The 25526-nt window shown below is 39.8% G+C and overlaps 1 protein-coding gene across 2 annotated transcripts in view; it reads right to left on the reverse strand.

Annotated features, from left to right (window-relative positions):
* Positions 1 to 730: 730 nt before the first annotated feature.
* Positions 731 to 25526, reverse strand: part of RABGEF1 (RAB guanine nucleotide exchange factor 1) — a 33794-nt gene continuing 8998 nt past the window's right edge. For both annotated transcript variants that reach the window (XM_033922702.1, XM_033922703.1), the window contains 7 exons: positions 20723 to 20892; positions 17259 to 17425; positions 11652 to 11733; positions 9450 to 9582; positions 6139 to 6230; positions 4454 to 4710; positions 731 to 2246 (listed from right to left, as the gene is read on the reverse strand). In XM_033922702.1, the coding sequence (XP_033778593.1) occupies positions 1848 to 2246; positions 4454 to 4710; positions 6139 to 6230; positions 9450 to 9582; positions 11652 to 11733; positions 17259 to 17425; positions 20723 to 20892 (1300 nt within the window). In that variant the 3' untranslated portion in view covers positions 731 to 1847. The remainder of the gene's footprint in view (positions 2247 to 4453; positions 4711 to 6138; positions 6231 to 9449; positions 9583 to 11651; positions 11734 to 17258; positions 17426 to 20722; positions 20893 to 25526) is intronic.

A 25526-nucleotide genomic window follows, 5' to 3' on the forward strand; every position in this document is an offset into this window, starting at 1 on the left:
CAAAAAAGTATCATGTGGCCACTGTTCTATTGCATTCCACTGTGGCTGAAAATTCTTTTAGCAATTTAAATACAAAAAATTCTGCTCTGAACAAAGCTTGTTTAGAGGGTTAAGAGATTATGTTTTAAAAATTTTTAGTACCATTTGATCTGTTTTGGAAATACCAGCTCAATAGCTGTGCTGTGCTGCCATATGGCTTCTGCTCCCTTAATCAACCAGATCTCTGGATTTTAGGAGGAAGCAAATCACAGCACCTCTGCTGGGGGAGGGAGAAGAAAGGGAAAGAAATAAATCTCAGCCATTATGTACTGATGGCACCTAGTGGCTAGATTTATAGTTCATGATTGCAGGATCTGTGGATGAGGATAGAGAATGACAAGGGGACAAATTTTCCCCATCCCACCGGAAATCATTTCCCCATTCTGTGCTCGCGAGTTCTTTTTTTGTCTTTGCCCCATTCCTGCAAGCTCCGTCCTCATCTGCACAAGCCTCAAACGCTTTAAAACCATAAGTAGCAACATTCTAGAGCTCAGATTGTGATGTCATAATGCCTCATTCCACCAATGCCAAAGCTCCGTCCTCATCTGCACAAGCCTCAAATGCTTTAAAACCATAAGTAGCAACATTCTAGAGCTCAGATTGTGATGTCATAATGCCTCATTCCACCAATGCCTAAGCTCCGTCCTCATCTGCAGAAGCCTCAAACACTTTAAAATCATAAGTGTCCGAGGCTTGTGCGGTTAAGGCAGAGCTTACAGGAATGGGGCAGGGACAGCAACAAAACTTGTGGGGATAGGACAGAGAAATTGAGTTCCTGCAGGGACGGAGAAAAATTTGTCTCCGTGTTATTCTCTAGTTGAGGATTTTTACTATAACTGGATTAAAAATAAGATAGGTGGGGATAAAAATGAGGAGGGGGAATCCTTGGGTAATTGTAAATGAAGGCTCATGGTAGAAGGCAAAAAGGAGCAGAAGAGAGCAGTGCTTATATAGGAAGTTCCTCACTGTGTATTTTATAGGAACCCAGTCACTGCTGGGAAGTGCTTTGTCAGTAACTTCTTCACTGTGGTCATTGGGTAGTTACAAAATATTCAAAATAAGTATATTATATGATCCAAAAGTAGTGTCCCAGAAAACCATGAATAATTGGGAGGGAAATTTCAAACAACCATAGTGCCACAGATCTTATATTCAATCCCAAGCCCCAACTCCACTCTTGCCAAACAAAAAAGTGATGCTACAGTAAGTGTATCTCCGCTATCCTGTTCATGGCCATACTCCATATAACCACCGCTCTCACTGATATCAGTATTCCAATGCGTCTCTTCAATGTCAGAATCAGAATACAAGCGCTTTTCCCCGATGTCAGCACAAGGTCAAACCTTCTACTTGGATTTGAACAAATTCCTTTAGCATTGAACATGATATTGGAGTTAAAAATACAATTAAACAGATGGCCATCATGCTCACACAAGATCTTACAGGGGTGAGGGTTTCATACTGAAAAAAAAAAAAAATGTAACTCTAAGAGCATTTCTCAGAGTAAGAGAGACTTTAATTTTTTAACCCCATCAAGCAATTATAGCTTGTAATCCATGGCTGGGAAGAAGTCAGAAGGGACAATTGTTCAGCGAGTAATGCTTCTTGAAGAGACATTGTCATTTGTTCTATGGTAGACCTATCTTCCCAAAAAACCCTTGTGGAAAGCTGCATTTAAATAAATAGGATTTATCAAACATCATTAATTATAAGCTTAAAAGGATTCTGTACCTTTCAAAGATTTTCAATTTAAATTCTAGTGATTTTTAAGCACTAAATGGAGTGTATTCTCTTTGCACATCTGTTTCTTAACCTGCATAAACCTGAGGCTGTAAAGGTGGGGGCAGTTTGTCATTTTCCACATTTTCAGAGTCAATTGCTGCTAGTGGTTGAGATTTTGGTTTAATATCCAGTGGATATTTCTCTACAATATCTTGGACTTCCTTGGTAACACCATCAGTCCAGTCTATAAGGTCTTTTTCAAGTTTTCTGGCTTCATGGACAATTCTCTCTTGCCTCTCGTTCAGCTGTGATAAGAGGTCTAAATTTTTGTACATCTGCTTCACACCCAAGCATGCATCAGGTGGCCAGTTTTCAGCATTCTGTTTCTTAGGAGAGGCCTGGCCAGACATGTAGCGATCAAACTCCTCTTGGCTTAAATTTAGAGACTGTGCATCCAGTTTTTCAATGAACGCCATAGCACAACACTACAAGAAAAAAAAAAAAAGACAATGCAAGGCTTTAGTTGTAGGATGCATTAACAAACAACTATTAATAACTATACTCTTATCATTGGAGAGCTCTAAACTATACAACAGCTGACTCACTTGAAATGCTACATTAATGCAATATTAATAATAAAGGACATCAAATTAACATAGTTATAAATAAAACAAAACAGGACATATCTACTCCTTCCTATTTCATAGCAGATGTGTACCAGCATATAATGTGAAAGCAGAGAGGAGGGAGTCATAGAGCTTGCCAGTATGTGCACATTTTGAGTCTCCACAACCTTCCTTCTACAATTCTTCTGTGTTGCTAATTTTCAGGAAAGGACAGAAAGCAGCACAGAGCTATCTTGAGGGAGTGGGGGGGGGGGGGGGAGAGAAGTGGAAGTGGCAGTGTTGGCACATCAATTGCCTCAGTCACCCATATCAGGTGGGAGTTCCCTGCTCCTGAGGAAGAGCAGGAAAAAGACTTGGTATAGGTGGACTGAGCAGGCATAATTACAGGGATGCTCAGGTATACAATGACTTGGTGCCAATGTCCCATTTCTTATATGCTTGTTCTAAACACCAGATGCTTCATTGGCTGAAAATGGAGAATCGAGTACTATTCAAACTAGGTTGTCTTTTCTTTAAAGCACTAAATGGACTCCTGCCCTCCTACCTTACCAATTATTTCTTTCTCTAGACCCAGACATACCACTAGACCTCAGTCTTTTTCCCCTTCCCCTCAGTTAAGGGTTGCACCCACAAGAGATTCATCTCCAGGCTCTTGGCCTACCAGGAAGCTTCTAAAGATCTAGAATGGAGTCTTCTAATCTGAACTTCATCTTCTTATATGCACTTTAGAAAGCTGTTAAAAATACTCCTCTTCTCAAATATGATAACTTAGTTCAAATAATTCACACTCTTATCACTGAGAAATCCCCTTTTCACTATTTCATCCTCTGTCATTCTTCTTTAAATCCTTATTACCAAATGTTAATATGTTGTATTTGTTCTTTGTTTACTCTGTAAACTGCTTAGAACTGTAGGGCTTGTGCAGTATAAAAATAAAGATGTTATGTTATACTCTGCTTCATCACGGAAAGTAGAGGGTCTTACCTGATTTAGCTGGGTGATTTTTACACAGGCTGTAAACAAACACATTTCAGTCCATTTTTTTAAACAGATGAGACTCAGCTGGTGTGTGTGTGTGCAACTCTGCAATGGAATTTGTTTATCTGTAATGGCAGTTTTCCATTGAGTGTAGGAGTATGCAGCCACACTATATGTTCTCCTGATGAATCCAGCATGTAGGGTACCCTCCTCTAGCTCAGGGAAGCCTTTTTGTGGACTGAAGACCACGTTGAAGCCTTGCAGATGTTGCTGCTCTTACCCTAAGTTACTGAGGGCTGATCTTGCTTCAAAACTATATGTTAGCTTAGTGACAATGTAAAGCTGAGCAGTCAGAGACCCAGATAAAAAGGGTACATAACAAGTACTCTTCTGTAACTGACAGTACAGAGTATTTCTTCTACTTTAGCCCGTAGCAACGAGATTGTCTTACCTTGAATTGGCTGTGTTAATTCTTCATGCCAATTCTGCTTGAAGAATTAACACAGCCAATTCAAGGTAAGAAAATATCGTTGCTACGAAATTCCCTCATGCAGCGCAAGTAGATATGTCCCCCACAAAACGCAGGCTGCGTCGGTTAGTGAAACGGTTTGCAGCGGTCTTTGCGAAACAGTAAAAAAAAAGACATACTTCAATAAATTAAGAAGCTCAAGGGACAAAAGAAACCAAGAATTCCTTGAGGTAAGTAATTGTTTTGATTGCCCACAGTTAATCCGTGAGACTTGCCGATTCTGTGAAGAGTCTGTAAGGCTAATGCTGTTGAGTTTGTTACAGAAAAGTTAAAACAGCAGCCACTAGCTATAAACATTGAAACTATATTGCTGGATAGCTGTTTTTTAAGATAAAATACAAATCCCCCCAAAATCAATTAAAATAAATAAATAAAATGAATTTACAGGGTTTTTTTGCCTGTGACGTGAGCAGAAGCCAGTGAATCTATTCACGTCAAAACCCGAATTGGGCTTTTTTTGAGGCTTTTTTACACTGATGAATTAAGAACACCAGCCATGTATCAAACAATGTCATCAAATTCAGTTATCAAAGGATGAAATAGACTAAATTTCACCTACCAGATTGGTAAAATAATATCCATCTTCTCCAGTCATTAACCTACTCGGGTTACAGAAGCGGGTTATGTACTGGATGTTGGACTGCAGCCTGGGTGGATTTGCCTTCAGAACAATGTAGATAAGTGTTGGCAAGAAGTCATCAGCAGATGCTGGCTCGTTCTTGGTGATCTTGATGGCATTGAAAATGTGCTTGCTGCACCTGGTAATGCAAGCCAGTTTGTCACGAGGAACACGTTTTGAATCCATTTCAATAATATCTAGGAAACAGAATTCCAGTTAATTGAGCTTTCATTTGCTTGTTTATGTGTTTTTCCTCTTAACAGTTATTGACATGTAACATTTAGAACTGCAAGGCTTAGATAAGAAGAGAAATGAGCTAGCTTCCTATAGGACCATAAGTTGTATTCCTGAACCTTTCATAAGTGCTGGCTTAGGACCAATAATAATTGTAGAAAAGTTATAGAAGTAACAAATGAAAATTGTAGTTTTTGCATATATTAGTTTGCATATGTTTAGTGAAAAGGACATAAAAGTCCGTGCATTTCCTGTTTCTAACACTCTTGTAAGCAGGCTGTTCACTGCACAAGGGTCCAGCAGCTGTAAATAAACGTCTTGTACTTTCTTCACGCCTCTGTCTTTGTGTGTCCAAGTGACCTTTCAGAGCGATTGTTTGACCTTGACCTTATTAGTATTTGACTTGCACAGTTTGCACTTTCAGGACTAAATGATGTACGAGGCAGCGCTCATTTAGACTTATGTCTGGTGTTGGTCACCTATGAGTTGCTACCTGAGCTCACAAATCCCACGTTTACATTCTGAGAGCTCATACTGATGTCCGTTTATTCATAGTATTTGGAATAGGTTTTTATTCCCGCAAGACCTAACACTCTCCCCGAGGATTAAAACAGTGAGCCAATTATAGACTATATTGCAAATTCAAATGGGCCAGGTCTAGGTTTAAAGATTTGGGAGTCCACATTACCTCCAACTTTCAACATTCATTTCTTTGTGCTACAGTTATTAGGAGCATTAAGATGGCCTTTAGGGGCCTGTCTTCTGTAAGTTAGCTTAAACTGAACACTCTGACACACCTATATTCTTTAAAAATATGTATCTTGTTTCATCTTATCAAGAATTTGGATTTAGCTCATTCTCTTCTCAGTGTTTCAAAGTGAATTACATTCAGGTATAGTAGGTATTTTTCCTGCCTTCAAGAGGCTTATAATTTAAGTTTGTACCTGACAAAACATTTGCATGCCCAGTTTAATTTGGGGTCATACAACTTGTAGGATTTAAATGGAGGCACTCTGGGTCCCTAAACCTTGTGTAGGTATGATTTTGATGTATCAGACTTCATGAGTATGTAAATCTGGAGCTGTTATATGGAAGGGTGCACTGATTCACTAAACTTTAAATTAAAACAACAAAAAACTGCTCAGTCCTCCAGGACTGAGAAATAAAAGCAAAAGGTCGCAGAAGCAGCCTGTATCAGACAGGATATTTGCATTACTATAAAAACGAGAATAACCTAGGAGATTATCAACTACTCAAACTCTTCAAAACAATACCAGCAGTAATTACAACTATAACCACCAAACTTGACCAGATGGGTAATGTTGGCCTTTATCTGCTGTCATTTACTATATTAAGTAATGACAACAGGGAAAAAAAGCTGTGTAACAAACCTGTAATTGCCTTAACCACCATATCAGAGACTTCAGGAATATCTTCATTAACAGGAACACAAAGCATCTGAAAGGTCACCCAGTGCAAAGCTCTGCAAAACACAAAAATTAATAATCTGAAATTCAAATTAAGACCATGCCCTCGCATTCACACAGTTAAGTATCAGACTTCACAGGCCGAGCGTTTGGACCAGGAACTTATGTTATGCTGACCTCAGTAATTATGTCAGAGAAGAAAGCAGGAAAAATACTAGGTGTTACGTAAAGCAGCTCTTTAAACTTCCCATTATCCTGGTTATGGGATGATCTAGTTATGGGATGAATTACCTTCAGCCTTACGAAGTGAACTACCTTCAACCTATGACAAAGATTATTTTATTAGTTTATTTAAAAATAATTATATGCCACAAAAGCTTCAATATATATGAAAGAATATGATTTGTACATACATAATCAGATAGTAACAATAATTATCAAATAAAACAATACAACATATCTTTACAGTAGACTTCACTCTCTCCCTTGACATGATCACTTTTCCTTTCCTTCGCCCTCTCCTCCAGCATCATCACCTTCCCTTTCTTCACTCCTCTGATATCACCATTTCCCTGTCTCTGACACCTGCTGCTGCTGATCACCTCTATTAACGCTCCTCTGAAGTCAGAACCGCTTGGGCCACTGAAAGATTGCAAGACTGCCAGCCCCATTCAGTTCTCATTTCAAAAGGAATCCAGCAGAGGAGGCTTTAGATGTGCTGCCTACTACCACCCTCTCCCACCCAGAAGCAATCATGCAGATACTTGAAGAAAGGTAAATTTTGGATTTACCTGTCAATTCCCTTTCCATGAATCCTGCCAGACGATAATAACAATTTATATATGTCACAGAACCAAGAGTTCTATGTGCAATTCTGAAAGTACAGCGAAAATTACGATATGGTAATAATAACAATTTGTATATATCACAGAACCAAGAGTTCTATGCGGACTTAAGAGGGGAGAGAGGAAAAGGGTAAGAGGTCGGGAGGACCGTTATTGAGGAGAGAGGGAAGAGCAGGTCAGTTGTTTAGGTATTTCAGGAACAGGTGTGTTTTTAGGCGCTTCCTAAATTCCTCGTAGGTAGTGGGCGAAAACAGTTGATCTAGGTCTTTACCCCATAAGGCTGCTTGGTATGAGAGAAGGTGATCATGGTGTTTTTTCAGTTTGCAGCCTTTAATTGGAGGGGAAACGAAGTTTGAATGTGTGCTTCTCTTATGTTTGTTGGTGGAAAAGGAGAAAAGGTCAGTTATGTATTAGGGGCTAGTCCATATAGTACTTTGAAGCAGAGGCAGGTAAATTTAAACTTTACTCGTGCTTCCGTCGGCAGCCAGTGCAATTGTCGGTAATAAGGTGTTTCGTGATCAAATTTCTTCAGCCCGAAGATAAGTCTAACCACAGCATTTTGCCTTATTTGAAGACGTCGTATATTCTTTTGGGAGATTGCTAAATAGGCTATGTTGCAGTAGTCAAGTTGACTTAGGACGAGGGATTGCACTAGGATTCTGAATGTTGACGTATCGAAATAAGATTTAATGGATCTGAGTTTCCAGAGAGTGAAAAAACCCTTCCTGATTACAGAGTCCACCTGGTCTTTCATGGTTAGGCATAAATCCAGGGTTACCCCTAGTATTTTTAAGGTGGGCTGAATAGGGTAATTGAGTTCGTTGATGCATTACCAGGTGGACTATAGTCTATGGTCCAGAAATATCAAAGAAGAGACAAGTTAACTTACTCATGTATTTCTAATGAGAATAACTAATGGACAGACTGGATGGACCATTCAGGTCTTTATCTGCCATCATTTACTATGTTACTATGCAAGATGTAATAATGACTAGAATGGACATCAACTCTTAACACAATCAATGGCCCTTCAAATAATCACAGAAACACCAGATGAAAGACCTAGATCACATAAGATGCCTACTGAATTTATATTAAGATAGCTTGCTTTTCTTTATGGACAAATTATTGATTTTGACAGATTCATGACATGGCCATATGCACACTCACAGCACTAGACCTGGCAAATCTATATTGTTGCTTTTGAAGACAAATACCTGTCTACTTTTAGTTTTGTTTTTAAATTACTTTGGACAGGTTTGGTTGAACAGCTGAAAGAATTCCATATTTATAATTCATTGCAGAACATAGCAGATACTATTTTACAAGAGAGAACAGTATTTGTACCACTGTTTTCAGAAAATCTATAAATCAAAATGGGCTTTCTGAGAGCTATTTCTCTTCATTTTGACAATTACGACAATTACTGTATATACTGATGTTGAAGTGTTCAATCACAAACTAGTGAACTGGCAATATATTTTTGAGAAGGCAAGCTTAGAGTATTGTATACTAACAGAGAATTATTACTGAAGACATCTTTATAGGAAGGATTTTTTTTAGATAAAATAAACTGGCTAATTATGGACCCACATGATTTATTTACAAAGGGTTTATGAAAAGTTGAGCTCTGAAGCAGAGGACATAGATATTTTATGCTGCCAAACTATGGAACCCTACCCTCTTAAGATTAAATGCATGTTTTGTATTTTATAAGGGTTAGATTTTATTGACAACACTGTTTACCCAGGTATCCCTAACAGTACAGCAGAAGTCATCTCCATTTTACATGCAACTCCCTTATCCTCTCTCCCCCATTATAATCATCATCAGGTTGACATGCCACAGCCTAAACATAATCCACAAACTTTATGCATTCCCCTAAGACATAAACATTACCTTCCCAACAATCCTCAACATATGCTGTCATTTCTTTAATAAGTTTCAAGTTTATATATGCTCAGTACATAACCATGTAGTACACTATATATCAAAGCTGGAATTCCATCAACCCCAGTGAAATTTGTAATTCCCTTTCCCATCCTCTATAACGTTTATTTAAATGAAGATACTGTAATGAATAAACAAAAACAATGCTTTAAACAAGCCATCGAAAAAGAACTGTACATCTTGTCCTCTCCACCTCTTCATTTGAGTCAAACAGAAGCACCCTCAAAGTATTCCTTCAGTTTTGGAAAAAGATGGAAACTGCATAGTGCTAAGTCTAGACCAGGGGTGAGGAACGAGGGCAGCAATCCAGTTGGGTTTTCAGGATTTCCCCAAAGAATATGCATGAGATCTATTTGCACGCACTGCTATCAGCTCAGTTTTTAGCTATTCACTATAAGTGGCCTCCTTCTTTACCAAAAAGGTAAAGAAAGCACTTTTATAGAAATAGACATGTTGTCTGTTTTGCCCCAGAATACCCACCTGATTCTTCTCTGAACTGCAAGATCTTTCTTCTCATCATCTGTAGTTTCCGGACAAAACACATGTTTATATGACCGGGTCATGATAAATTTTTCAATCTGATCCATCACATCCTCAACTTTTTCTGAGGGCACTTAAAGAGAGAAATTTAAATACAAAATTAAGCTGTTCCAAAAGTTATAACTGCAAAATTGACTAAGGCAGGAGTTCTCAATCCAGTCCTCAGGATACCACAATGGCTATGTACGAGACAGATTTACATAAAATGGAGGTAATTCTTTCAAATTTATCCAATGCATATTTATCATGCCTGAATGGCTAAGTATCCTGATAACTGGGTTCAGAACCACTGGTCTAAGCCAATGCCAACAGCTAGAATTACTAGTGTGCACTACGACATTAATGCATATTATTTTTCCCAGGTCTCATTTAATGCAATGGGATCTAGTTACTAACACCAACAACGGAGACAGTTACCTCTGCACAAGTAACAACAAATCCAATGGAACAGAGCAGAGCGAACCTGGTCTTCAAAACCCACTTTAATAGCAACCAATAGTGAAAAACATACATAAAACAGTCTTGTCAATCATAAAAACATCTGGAAAATCATGGACTTGACACAGACCGTGTTTCGGCTAAACCGCCTGCATCAGGAGGCCCTACTGGTTAGTTACAAACCAAAACTGAAAGCCAGATCCATGAAGATAAAAGTATAGAAAGTTTCCTTTTTTCCAAGAAGAATCACAGTGCAACACTGTTCTTCTATACTTTTATCCTCACAGATCTGGCTTCCAGTTTTGGTTTGTAACTAACTAATAGGGACTCTTTATATACTCCATTATAAACTCCATTATATACTCTTTATATACTCCATTATAAACAGAGATAACATTTTTCCCCTAAAAGGTGGTGGGGGGGGGTAATGTTAACTTGAATATAAACTGATGGTTTATATTCAAGTACCAGAATAGGAGCAATCCCTCCATTCCCTGAGGTGTCCCGTCTGCAGGCTCTGCAGTCAGTCAGCCAGCCGGTCCCCTCCCAGTCCCAACGCAGGTCTACCTTACTGCCCTGGTGATACAGTGGGGTGCAAAGTCAGAGCGATTGATCCTTTCTCCCTCCAGTGACCTTTGTATTTGCTCTGCACCCAGTTCACCCCCTTCCCCTCCCGGTCCACTGCAGACCTTCCCTTACCTGGTGGTCCAATGGAGAGCTTTTTTGCTATCATTTTCTAAACTTATGCGGCAGCCCCGAGATGCTCTGATATAATTATAACAAGTCTCAAAATAATTGGCACCAATGATCAGTACTCTATAAAATAACGTAATCCCACAGTAGCACTGTGAATACTAAAAGCAGTTCTTAAAGGTTAAATCATTGCACTGTTGTAAGTACTTTAAGTTTAGCACATGTTTTTAAGGATCATCAAAACGCCACAATGCCTAGTGTGGCAGCACTCCTCATAGATCCCTATTTCTCCTCGTAGATCCTATATCCCATATTTCTCCTTATAGATCCCTATATTATCCTCATAGATCCCTATTTCTCCTCCACTAGGCATTGTGGCTTAGGTGGCGTTCTGATGATTCTTTAAAACGTGTGCTATACTTAAAGGACTTACAACAGTGCAATAGTTAAATTGCAATGACTTAACCTTTAAGAGCTGCTTTTTGGATTCACAGATATAATTATAGCACCTTCACCCTGATGAAGTTGGTGAAATGTGTCACTACATGGATGCTAAGTTATAACAAATATTTATGAAAGATTTTAAATGCATAAAAAAAGTCTGGGATCAATGACAATGGCAACTGTGTGATGAACTATTGTCCACACAGTCTTCTAAAGATCCCCCATTATATTATATGCCTAATTTGCTTCACAGATAGTTTAACTTTTGATTTGTGAATATTTGAATAGGTAAGTGATTTCCTATTTCCAGCATCTACTGTAACTAGATTAGACACACTTGGCTATCAGTCTCCCATCATCTGAGACAGAAAAACATGCAGATAGAACTCAGCTGCAGGGAAATAAAGCGGGTAAATGGAATTCCTAAGCAAAAGATGATCTAGTGGAATTCTGTAGCAACATACTTGTATGAATGCATGCCTATTGGTTCTGGCTGCTGTTTAGTTTTCTTTTTGAAAAAGTGAAATTCTGCAAACTCTTGTATACAATTTACAATGGTTATCTTACTTTTCCAACGCAACTGTAATTTCTCTGCTGTATTCTGATAAAAATCCTGAACATATTCAGACTGCTCTTCGATGCTGGCTTCCTAAACAACAAAAAGAATACAACAGAAAAGAAAAATAAGTGATATTCAGCAAAATTAAAAAAATAGTTGAAAAGCTTATGAAGGATAATTACAGCACAGCATTATTACTTTTAAAGATAATACTCAGGAAAATGTGTATTTTCAAAGATCTTAATTTTTACATAACAACAACAACTCATCCTGCTGAAAAGAAGCTCTTTTGTCTGTTCTTCACCCCTAAACTGTACCATTCCCTCGGGTTTTTGCAGCCCAAATGCATGACCTTGCATTTCTTAGCATTCAACTTTAGCTACCAAATTTCAGACCATTCTTCAAGCTTTGCCAAGTCTTCCTTCCTCCTTTTTTAATACATGGAATATATCTAGTCTGGGCTTCCAGGATGGTTTTTTTTATTAACATCTAAGCCTGATATATATTTTGGACATTTGCAGATGCTCCTCTAAGTTTCTTTTTTCCTATTCTCCTCATGTTATCATAACCTCCTTTTTTAAAGTTAAATGCTGTTGTATTGGATTTCCTGTGTGAACTTATTCTAGGGATTATATCAAATGTGATCATGTTATGATCATTGGTATCAAGCGGCCCCAGCACCATTACCTCCCGCACCAATTCATGCACTCCACTAAAAACTAGATCTAGAATTGCTTTATCTCTTGTCGGTTCCTGAACCTGCTGCTCCATAAAGAAGTCCTTGATTTCATCAAGGAATTTTCTCTCCCTAGCATGCCCTGATGTTACATTTACCCAATCAATATTGGGATAGTTTAAATTGCTCAATCTACTTATAATATACACACTTGGCTTAAAGTGTTTGACACTTGAGCCTTCTCATACAAACCAGCCAATCATAAAATTCAAACAGAATCAAAAAATATAATAAGATGAGGAGAAAAAGACCTCAGTTATGCTTCATAGGTCTAAAAAAACTTTACTCCTTAAAAAACATTTAAGCAAGGCTAGCATCAAAGGGTACAATCACCAACATTACAATATATTTAGCTATAGTGAAACTGAAAACCATCCAGAACTCTCAAAACTCCCACTGATGCAAAATACTCAGCTGCGTCCAAGCAAACTTTCTTCACCCAGGTGTTCACATCTGTCTCTGGATACCAAACAAAACTTGCGACCCTGGCAAAATCACTTCACCCTAGTCTAATGCTGAATAAGAACCCATGTCATGGTCCTCCAATGCTGAATCCCCAGGGAATCCCCATTTCACCAAAAACTGCTTCAGGGGTTAGAATATCACTTCGTCATCCACATCCTCACTTCACAAACTAATCTATATAGGCAATATGGCGTGGGAGTTTTTGTCACACAACGTTCTCCAACAATTGCTTACATTTCTGGCTCTGCCCATTCTTTCTCCGGTTAGCAATCAATGTTCATTTCCTCTCACTTTGCCTGATCTTCTCACCAATCTATATACTCCCATACCCATTAATTGACCCCAGTTCAGTACAATCACCAGTGTACCATCTCCATATCACAGCATCATGAGCGCTGATTCATGGAAACAGGGGACTGTTTCCCCACAAACAATATATGCTGATGAAATTGCCCCAAGGATCCATCTGGCAATCATGGCCTTGGAAGCTGGTGAACCGCACCTAGCCAAATTTGTCAGCACAAAAAGATGGTCAGCTAGCCTGAACTCATTGTTGACCTTGCGATATCAGAGCAGCACACTTTTAAAATCCAACCTCTTCAGAATCCAGTCCTTCACAGGAATGCCAAAATCTACAGCAGAAAGGAAGAAACGGTGCACAAAGAGACTCCAGCTTCAATAAATTTAAGGAAAGGCTTTCTGCAAGAAAGAGCCTATAACTCCGAGATCCTTCTCGCTGAGGTAATGGCCACCAGAAAAACCATTTTGAGCATCAGATCCATCAAGGATGTTTCCTTCAGCGGCTCAAATGGAGCTTGGCTGAATCCCTGCAAAACCACATTAAGATCCCAAGAAGGGAATGTAGGTTTTACCAAGAGCCTGATAAGCAGTGTTCCCTTTAGGAATCTGGCTATGTCCAGATCAGATGCCAGTGTAGATCTGCGGTTTTGAATCCTAAAACAAGAGTCCCACTACTTGCCTAGGCCAGCCTGGAGGAAAAGCTAACACCACAGAGACCGGAGCAAAGAACTCCTCCTCATTTTCCTGGATGCACCAGTGCTGGAAAGTTTCCCAAGCTTTAACATAGGCAGAAACCATTGTCAGCATTTTAGACCCGAGTAAGAACATAAGAATAGTCCTAACTGGATCAGACCAATGGTCCATCAAGCCCAGTAGCCAATTCTCACGGTGGCCAATCCAGGTCACTAGTATCTGGCCAAAACCCAAGGTGTAGCAATATTCCATGCTACCAAAATAAGGCAAGCAGTGGCTTCCCCCATGTCTTTCATAATAATAGACTATGGACTTTTCCTCCAGGAACTTGTCCAAACCTTTCTTAAAACCAGCTACGCTATCCGCTCTTACCACATCCTCTGGCAATGCATTCCAGAGCTTAACTATTCTATGAGTGAAAAAAAGATTTCCTCCTATTGGTTTTAAAAGTATTTCCCTGTAACTTCATCAAATGTCCCCTAGTCTTTGTAATTTTTGAGTGAAAAATCGATTCACTTATACTCGTTCTATTCCACTCAGGATTTTGTAGACTTCAATCATATCTCCCCTCAGCCATCTCTTTTCCAAGCTGAAGAGCCCTAACTGTTTTAGTCTTTCCTCATACAAGAGGAGTTCCATCCCCTTTACCATCTTGGCCGCTCTTCTTTGAACTTTTTCTAGCACCACTATATCTTTCTTGAGATAAGGAGACCAGAACTGAACTGAACGCAATACTCCAGGTGAGGTCGCACCATGGAGCAATACAGGGGCACTATGACATTCTTAGTCTTGTTAACCATCCCTTTTTAAAATAATTCCCAGCATCCTGTTTGCTTTTTTGGCCGCTGCCGCACATTGGGTGAAAAGTTTTATCATATTGTCTACAATGATACCCAGATCCTTTTCTTGGGAGCTAACCCCCAAGGTGGACCCTAGCATCCGGTAACTGTGATTCAGGTTATTCTTCCCAATGTGCACCACTTTGCATTTGTCTACATTAAATTTCATCTGCCATTTGGATGCCTAGCCTTCCAATTTCCTAAGGTCCGCCTGCAATTTTCCACAATCAGCATGCGTTTCATGACTACCTCCGAGTACCCCTTACGCACTAGTGTCTTGCGCTCAAGAGCCATGCTGTAAAAACAAAGCAATCCAGATTCTCTATTACCACTAGGCCCTGAGAAACAAGATCTGGTTGCACTCGAAGCCTGAGACCAAGACCTGTCTGAAGAAGCTCTAGATCTGCAAACCACGGTCTGCATGACCAGTTTGGAGCCATGAGAATGACCTTTCCTCCAATGTTCTGCAATCCTATGGAGATTCTGTCCTATCATGGACCAGAGTGGATTCCTTCTGCAAGGCTCGTGAACGCTGGGAATGACACACCTATTGCATTAGAAGTCTTATTTACCTCCCTTTTCTAATAATTCCTAGCATCTTGTATGATTATTTTTTGTGCAGCTGCACACTAGGCAGAAGATTTCAGTGTAATGTCTACAATGACACACAGATCTTTTTCTTGGGTGCCGACTTTTAAGGTGGACCCTAGCACAAGGTAACTATGATTTACATTATTCTTCCCAATATAGATCACTTTGCATTTGTCCACATTAAAATTTTATCTGCCATTTAGATGCCCATCCATATTGAACATGTTCCTCATTGAAATTGAAAGAGAAATGGAGAGGAATATCACGTTCCTTTTTCATAAAAATAAAACAATCATCCTGCTCAAGTGTGGGTAATATGAATGGGCCAGGCTGGATTAGAAGGAATATGATTATGGTATAGATGGGCTCTGGGGAATTGGAGGGGGGGGGGGGAAACAAAAAGTCAGGTGGAGTAAATTGGTGGGGTTGGGAAGGAAGAGAAATTGGTGGTATTCAATACTTCCCTAGCTCTTCTTTTGTCCTAGTACTTCCAATATGTGCACTATCTGCTGTGGCTTGGCCAGTTATGCTCATAATTCTATCATATTTTGGTTTTCTTTTTACACACATGGTAATGTGTGTCGAGTTGAACACCCCCAAATGTTTTGAAAAGCTGGCTCTTATGGTACCAGTGACAAGATTTCTAAGTTGATTTCTAATGTCCTCTTATCTGATGGATATCTCTCAGACTGGATTTGGGGTTTGACTTAGGTTGCTTGAAATTTGCTATAATTACATAGAAATTTAGAAGAAAATTAAGCCAAACTACAACCAATTTTCCTTCTAAACTTGCCTCCATAAGTCTGTACCTGCCATCCATCCACATTAAAGCAGATGTTCAAAGTTAAGTTAAAGTTCGAGCTATTCTTACTATGAAATGCTGAATATTCCCAGTAAACATGCAATATTTACCCCAAATAATCCAACCATCCTCCAGAACCTTCCTACCTCCATTCTTCAAATCTTTCCTAGCTCTTAATTTACTTTTCTCACTGTCCCAGGGTGGGAGCACTATTTTGGTAATATAAGAAATACAGTGTTGTCTTTTTTTGAGATTAGGAAGAATCTACCCCCTACCCAATCCACCCCCCTCCCCCCCTCTGAATTCCTAAACAAACCGTATTTTGCAATCCTTCCATTCACTGCCCTCTCTTCTCTTTCCATCCACTGTCCGCCCTCTCTCTCTCTGTTCCATATGGCATCTCCTCCTTCCTTTCCCCTTTCCTTTTCTCTTGGTCTGGCATACATTCCTACTTCCCTCCATGCCCTGCCATCTCTTCTTCCCTCCAAGCCATTCTCTCCTCCTCTGCTCCCTTTCCTCCTTGAACTTCATTGGGCAGCAGCAGCATTCACAATTCATTGCTGTTGCCGGCTTCAGGTCTTCCTCTCTGTCGGGTCATCTTCCTGAAACAGAAAGTAGGCAGGACCCACCAGAGAGGAAGGCCTAAAGCCGGCAACAGCAGCGAATTGTAAACGCTGCTGCTGCCCGAAGAAGCCAGGCCTTGAAAAACCCGAGGCAGACCGCTTCTCTTCCCTCCCAGCCCAACCCCCGCTGACTCGGCTCCCTTACCTTTTCCTATCCCCGCCTGCGTCGCGGAAGCGGCAATCGGGGTGGCGAGGACGCTAAGGAGACTGTGAAGGTGTTGGCGTGCGGCAGCGCTCCACGAAGCCCTCCTCCCGGCAGCCGCCGCCAGCATCAATCGGGGCGGCGAGGACGCGGGCAGGGAGAAAGCTTGCCTGCGCTTCCTCCAGCGATTGATGAGTGAGGGCGGGAGGAGGGGAGTGGCCAGAATTTTCCCTGCCGCCGGATTGGCTGCCACGGATCAGAAATCACGGCGGCAGGGAATACAAAATTTCAAGAGCGCATGAGCGCTCTAGGATTTTATTATATAGGATTTTATGCTATAACTTTAAGAAACAATTCTACAAGTACATGCTGAAAGGCTGTTGAATACAAATAGCAACAAATTTGACTTGAACTTTGGACTTACCCTTTTCTGTTGCATTGCTTCTAGACAAATTTTACACTGCTTGAAAACGTCATGACCCGCTTTCTGATAGGATTTCAGAAACTCAATAAACTCCTTTGATACTCGGTCCGTTTCAATGCTGACCTGTCTGTTTATGGAAGGGCTCGGTGCTTTGGCTTCCTGGTTCTCTGGCAATAAAATTGGAGTGGAGGGGTAAGTTACATTAATCCTATTGCTAGGCAACTTTCTTATGATTATACACCTTCCAGGTCAGCCAAGTGAAAGGAGTATAGAACTTTTAGATTCCAGCCATATATAAATAATTCAATAAAAAGGTATCAACCACAACTTTTTTGTTTTTTTCACTTCTACATATCTAAGTGCATTTAACATGGCAACCACACTACTTTATTCAATATAGTTGACCTGATAGTCAAGTTAATATTTTGCTGTGGCCTGTACAGCAGTATTATTCAACTCTGTAACAAGGATTATTTTCCTTGTAGTATATTCTCTCTTTCTAGGCATGTGCTACCCCGAATTTGGTCAGATATGAAATGAAACAATGATACACATAGAGTACAAAGACTGAATAAAGAAAGCCTATCTGTTGTCCTACTGGTAGAATTGCAAACTGCAGTTTTTGTAAAATCTTAGATTTGATAAACTCACCTCTCAGTTTTCCCATCAACACTCTTCCAAAATCAAGAAGAAAATGAAAAGATGATGCAAGCAAGTATAACATGTATCATATATGGAGGATTGGGCATCCCTCCTGCTGATCTTTATTTGGGGTCTTTGTTTTTTTATATCTTTATTATTTTTCAAATATTAACAGTGCATTACAAAGAATTTAAACAAACAAATCAGGAAAAGCACTTTAAATATACAAACATTTTGAAAACAATCATTTTCTCCCCCTCCCTTTCACCAATAAAAGTAGAAACACATATATAATTTCAATAAATAATAAATTTATAATAATGATTTGGGGTCTTTATTTATTTATTCACATGTAGGCGATGTCATCCACGGAACTCGACATAAACGATCCAAAAGTGGGTCCAGATTCTATAAACGGTGCCTGAAGTTAGGTGCCTATATCAGTGCGCCTAACTGTTAGGCATCTAACTTATTTAGGCTCAATTGGCGCTGTTAACTGAAAAGCACCATTAAAAAGCAATTTAAAAATTAGGTGATAGGTGCCTACCACTTTGAAGTAGGCGTCTACCAGAAAGTAGGTGTGGTTAGGGCAGATTCTGAGTGTAATTTGACTTAGGCGCATTCATTAAGGCCAAGAAAACCCTTGAATAAATGGAGTGCATCTAAGGTTTCAATGCCTACCGGCACATAAGATCACTTAGGCACAATTCTATAAATGGCACCTAGTGAATGATTGATAATTGTGCTCCTCAGTGCCTAGAAGTTAGGTACCATTTAAAGGGCCTTGGTGCTAGTTGAAAAATAACAAGTTTTGAGAGCATGACCAAGATTCACTTGTGAACATGCCTGAAGTTGGAAACACTGTAGGATTGGCAAGCTCTTGCAGATGCTGAATATTTCGTAAAACATGAAAGAGAAATTTTATTTGTGAAATTAAAAAAAATGGTGATAGCAGAAGAATTATCAGCTCAGTCAGTTTGGTAGACCGTGATAATGCAGAGAATTAAACTAGCAGCTGGGTCTAGCTGGAAAGCTAAGGGCTCCTTTTACAAAGGTGTGTTAGGGCCTTAACGCGCGGATTAGCGTGCGCTAAATTGCCCCATGCACTAGACCTTAAGGCCAGCATTGAGCTGGCGTTAGTTCTAGAAACGTAGTGTGGGTTTAGCGTGCGCTAAAAACGCTAGCGCACCTTAGTAAAAGGAGCCGTAAGTGTTACTTGTACAAATCGGTCAGTATAGTGGGGTTACATTCTGCAAGACCATGGAAACCTTAAAGGCTAGATGTTTAGCAACAGTACCTCCTAGTACTAGCAGCTGGTGAACTACTAGTGCAGGGAGGTACTGGGCAACAACTAAAAAGGAAATTTCACACGTTGAACTACCCAGGATAATGAAACAGAGAAGAAAGATGATAAAAGCAATTTGTGGAAAGGTGAAACATTCTACAGACAGTCAAGGCACTTTGACTGACAGCTGGGATTTCTCTTTGCAGTGTGGATAGAAATAATGGGCAGCCGGTCTTTCTCCGATGCCTACTAGTCTAGTAACCTTACAGTGAAAAAGATATAATTATTTCAGCTAATGGAAATGTAGCATTCCTGAACTGGAAAAAAAATAGTTTTTGCAAGACCAATAAAACAAGATGTTGCCATAAACCGAGTCTTTCTTTTTATTTAAACAAATAACATTTTGTGGTCTTAGTTAACATATGATAGGTCAAAAAGATCAAGCCAACTAGATAAGAGAATCTACCTATTTTTTTTAAACCAAACTTTGTATCCAAAAAAATGAACACCTCTTATAAGGACTCATTAGCTGTCTGAAAATTTTAGAAGTTTATGGTTCTTATAACATTTTTGTGGTCTGAGGAAGATGTGTTATTTTCCTTTATATTTGATGTTCTGTTACAGAGATGAATGCATGAGATGAAATTGCAATCTATTTTTCTTGAACAAGAGGATTAGAATGTAATAAAGAAAGAAAGAAAAAAAAACCAAAGAAAATTGTATAAGTTTTTTTAGGGAACAATGCAGTAAAGCACAATTATAAAATTATAAAATTCTGACAGGTAAAGATGTAAATTTATATTTTCAGAACTTTTCTGGATGTAAAGAAATATTGGAGATATTTTACTAATATTTTGCATATTTATCCCCTCTACCTGCCAAATCTTTGTAGAGTTTACTATGGACCCCCACGCCGCTCAGTAATTGGCTGGCACTAATTGGCTTGTTGGTTCATACAGATAAATACTTTGTGAATGCCGTCAGAATGTTCTAAGATGTGGAAGGAAATAGAAGAGGATTGTGGTATATACAAACCAATGGATTGTTGTGTGATACAAACCAATTACATTAATGTTAAACTATGCATCTACTTCTCTTTTTCAGAGAGTAATACAAACACCCACAGAAAAATAAAACCTTTTACATCACCAAGAGGAAATTTTTAAAAATCATATACCCTTATACTATATATTGGCAATCTGAAAATTACCCTTTCTGCACATATCCACACTGAGCAGAGGCATGCTTAGAAGAGGAGGGCTGGGGCAAGGAATGCTACAGTGCCTCTAGCTTTGTATTTTAAGAACAAAAGCAGGTCTGAAAGGAGAAAAAGTATCCTCAGAAAAAAGCAGGTGCAAATATTTATGGGGCAATTCTCAAATTTTGCAAGTGCTCATGCTGTTTGGAAAATTGCCCCAGAAAGCTCTTCAGGGTTAAAATGAATACATTTCTAAAAGCAAAGCAAGACTCCAATTCGATAAAGTATTTTATAAAACATGTATCAAAAGGGAGATAAGAAAATGGAAGACACACTCACCTTTCTTAGGCACTGTCCTGGAAGAGGAACTGAAGAATTTTTTCACAGTGGTCACTTTCCGCGTCTTCTCATTTGTCTTCTTCTCTTCAAACTTTGAGAAGGTAAGTGATGGTTGTGTTCCTTGTGCCCCCTGACTGCTGGCATAAGCCTCCTCTTCTTCTCGTTGCAGACTAGAACAAAAAAATCCAGGAAAAAAGCAGTTACTTATCTGTAACAGGTTTTATCCAGGGACAGCAGGCAGATATCCTCACATGTGGGTGACAGAACCCAGTACGGACAGTAGAAAAAGTGTACTGTCATTTTAAATCTTCTGAAGATCTCAAGACTGCCCATACTGCATATGCGCCAGTGCCTTCCCACTTGACGTCAGCTCGTGGAACCATCTGTTCAGTAAAAAACTAAGAAGCCAACTAGGGAAGGTGGGAGGGTTGTGAAAAGATCTACCTCCTGTCCCTGGATAACACCTGTTACAAGTAACTAACTGCGCTTTATCCTAGGACAAGCAGGCAGTATATTCTCACATGTTGGACTCCTTAATTGAAACTAAAGGGTGGAGGGTAGTTGGCATCTAAACATAGCTCTAACATTATGTGCAATCACATAACCTTCTAGTGTCAGCCCAGTCCAAGCATAGCAAAAGGTAATGCAGTCTGCCAGCCATGTGGATATGGTTATATTGGTGACAGGAGCTCCAAATCTATTAGGATAGAATGAGATGAACAGTTGAGTGGAAGTTCTATGAGGCCTGGTTCTATCCAGGTACTAAGCCAGCATGAGAATGCGGTCTTGGAAAGAAGACAGGTAAAACTATAGATTGGTTCAAATGAAATTCCAAGATGACTTTCGGGAGGAACTTGGGATGTGTACGAAGAACTACCCTATCATGGTAGAATGTTGTATAAGGTGAATTTGACACAAGCGCTTGAAGTTCACTAACTTGGCATGCAGATGTGATGCAGACTAAAAAAACTACTTCCAGCTGAGATGTTTGAGAGAGAAAGATGTAAGTGGTTCAAAGGGAGGCTTCAAAGTTAAAAGAATAACATTAAGATCCCAAGCAACTTGAAGAGGTTTGTTTGGAGGTTTGGTATGAAAAAGGTCTTTCATTTATCTGGAGAGCAACGGGTGTGCAGATATTGGTTTGTTATCCAGTGTTGTATGAAAAGCACTAATAGCACTGAGATGTACTCTTACTGAAGTAGTGTTTAGAACAAAATTGGATAGGTGTAAAAGACATTCAAGGATTGAAGATAGAGGACGCATATTCGGATGTAATGATTGTTGGCGACTCCAGAGTATGAAACGAATCCATTTGAAGCGATATCAACACTGTGTGGAAGGTTTCTGGAAGCCTCTATAATGGCTGATACTGGTGCTGATAGGGTGGACATATCTATGCATTGGGAGAGAGATACCATGTCTTGAGAGTTGACGAATGTAGGTTGGGATGAAGACGGGATCTCTTGTTCTGTGTTAGCAAGGTTGAAAAGATCTGTAGTTGAATGAGTTGAAGAAGGAGAAGGAAGGAACCAGGGCTGTCTCAGCCACTGAGGAGCTATGAGAATCATGGTGGCTGGTTCGTGTCAGAGCTTGAAAAGAATTCTGATTAGAGGAATTGGATAGAATGCATATAGAAATTGTCTGTCCAGTCCAGGAGAAAAGCATCTGTGTCTAGTCCATTGGGAGTGTATATTCTGGAACAAAAGACCAATAGTTTGTGATTGCTTGGGGAAGCAAACAGATCTATCTGTGGAATTCCCCAATGAGAGAATATCTGACAAAGTAGTTGCGCTGGGTGACCATTCCTGAGATTGAAGGAATCTGCTCAGCTTGTCTGCCAGAATGTTCTATTTCCCTGCTAGATAAACAGTCTTGAGAAATATGTTGCAAGGGATTGTCCAGTTCCATATTTTTATTATTTCTTGACAAAGTGAGTGAGATCCTGTTCCTCTCTGTTTGTTCACATACTACATGGTGACTTAATTGTTGGGACAGTTTAGTACTATTTGATTGAGCGGGAAAAATTGAAAGGTATGGAGAGAATTGTGGATCAATCCACGTTCGAGGAGATTGATGTGGAGTGATTTTTCTTGGGTACTCCAGCTGCCCTGCGTATGGAGACCATCTAGGTGGGATTTCTGATAACTGACTGCAAATCTAAGACGTTCTAGCAAATAGATCATTGCAGTGATGGCCAGGTGAACTGTTTGAGGGGGAGAAGCCTTGATCAACCAGTCATCCAGATAGGGAATACATGAAAGCCATAAGAGCGGAGTTTTGCAGTCACTACAACTAAACATTTTGTGACTACTCTGGGGACTGACGCTAAGTCAAACAAGAACTTTGTGTTGGAAGTGGCATGGGCCCACACAAAAGCAGAGATATATCCTGTGAGCTGGGAGGATGGGAATATGTGTGTAGGCTTCTTTGAGATCCAGAGAACAGAGCCAGTCATTTCTCTCCAACAGTGGTAATAGGGTTCCAGAGAGACCATTATGAACTTCTCCTTCACCAAGTATTTGTTGAGAGCCCAGAGGTCCAGAATTGGATAGACCCCTCCAGTCTTTTTTTGAATTAGAAAATACCTGGAGTAGAACACTCAGCCCCTTTCCTGTAAGGGTACTTTCTTGATAGCACTGAGTTGTAAAAGTGCTGAGAGCTCTTAGTGAAGAGTGGTCTGATGGGAATTGAAAGAAAACTATTCTGGAGGTTGGTTTGGAGATGTTTTATGTAGGTGAAGAATGTATCACCCTGTCTAACCATTTGTAGGACCTAGGAGTATGATGTAATGAGAGTCCATTGTTGTTGATGGAATGAACGAGATGACCTACGATGGTTGAGACTTCTATTGAGGTTGGGATTGTGTCCTCTGAATCTCTTGTTGTCTAGGGCAGTGGTTCCCAACCCTGTCCTGGAGTACCACCAGCCAGTCAGGTTTTTAGGACAGCCTTAATGAATATGCATGGAACAGATTTGTATACCTGTCGCTCCATTACATGCAAATATCTCTCATGCATATTCATTAAGGCTATCCTGGAAAACTGAATGGCTGGTGGTCCTCCAGGATAGGATTGGAAACCCTAGCCTAGGGTGTCTGTCTGATGGAGCTTTAGATGAAGTAGATGATAATGGAACATACCTTCATCTAGAATAGTAAGAAGAGAGCTTGGGATTATAAAAGCGCTCGGTAGGCTGAGGCTTGGAAGGTTTTGATGCAGATAACCAGTCATGAATAATCCATGATTACATTATCTTTTGTGTGGCCTCTTCTATCTTCTCTCTAAAGAGCTCATCATCTAAGCATGGGATGTTGGCCAAGCGTTCTTGCACACTGGTGTCCAGATCTGATACTCCCAGCCACACTTGCCTCCTCATGGCAATGGATAATGCAGACATTCTGGAAGTTATATCAAAAGTATCAAATACTGACCTGGCAATGAACTTTTTTTTTGTTTCAAGAAGATCATTGGTAACATGTTGGAAATTATGTAGTCAGTCATGAGGAATGTACTGTTCATAGTGGGTTAGCTTTTATGTAGGAAGTCATAGAGAAATTATAACTCAAACTTTGCTGGTCAGAATTGTGTTTTGGAACAGTCTACAATCAAATCTGTCCAATGTCCTTCCCTCTCTGCCTGGAGAGATGTTAGTGTAGGTCCTGTCGCTGCTAACCTGTTTTTTAATGCAGACTCACTAGAAGAGATTGGTGCTGGAGCTGAATTCTGTATAATGAATCCAATTTCCTTGTGGCAACAGGAACTAAGAGGGATGTTTTCCAATTTTTGAACAAGGTATCTTTCATGAGGTTGTGGAAAACGAGCTTTAAACAATACTTTGGAATCTGATCATAGCCCAACGCATCAAAGAACTCTGCCTTGGGTTCAGACTCTGATTCTAATTTGATTGGCAGGTCTTGACCCATTTGTCATATAAATTTGGTAAAAGAGACCCTCTGGAGATGATCTCCTGTGAGGTGATAGAGGAGATAGATCTGAAGAGATCCCATATGATTCCTCAGCTGAGAGCACTGGACATGCAGAGGAGGAATGATTGGAAACGTCAGAGTCATATCCCTCAATACCCTGTCTGGGAGATGGTGAATGTCGAGACAGGTCTTGAGGGGTAGAGGAATGCCAACTATGATGCCAAAGAGAATGTAAAAAAATACTTCTGGGTGTTCTGCGACTTCGATCCAATGTGGAATGAGAGGAAGAACTTTGATGCCTGGATGACATCTCACTCCTTGACCTCGAACAGTGCCAATGGGGAGTATAGGACCAAGTTCTTGATGACCACTTACAGCAATTCTCAGACTGGGCTGGTACCAGTTGTGCCTCAAAAAAATGAAAAAAAAAAATGGCTAAGATGAAAATTTATACCAAAGGGCAAAAGAAAATAAAGCAAAATAATAAAGAAGTGAAGACCAGGGAAGGCACAAAAACTGAATTTGATACACTTTTGGATTGACTCCAAAAGAACACAGCTTCTCAGCGCTGCGGAAAACCGAGAACTGATGGCCCCATGAGCCAACGTCAAATAAGAAGGCATCAGCGTATGCGCAGTATGGGCAGTCTCAAGACCTTAAATAGATTTAAAGTGTCAGTACACTTTTTATATTGTTCATACCGGGCTCTGTAGATGATGACATCACCCACATGTGAGAATATACTGCCTGCTTCTTCTTGGATAATTTAAATTTTTCCCTCCAAAATGAATTATGTTGATTTGAAGTTTACTATATGCTGATCTTTAACTAGCCCATGTTACGAAGAGACAAAAGAAAAAGGAAATAAGAAATGGAAAT

This window comes from Geotrypetes seraphini, chromosome 15 (genome assembly GCF_902459505.1).
Source record: "Geotrypetes seraphini chromosome 15, aGeoSer1.1, whole genome shotgun sequence".
Lineage (NCBI taxonomy): Eukaryota > Metazoa > Chordata > Amphibia > Gymnophiona > Dermophiidae > Geotrypetes > Geotrypetes seraphini.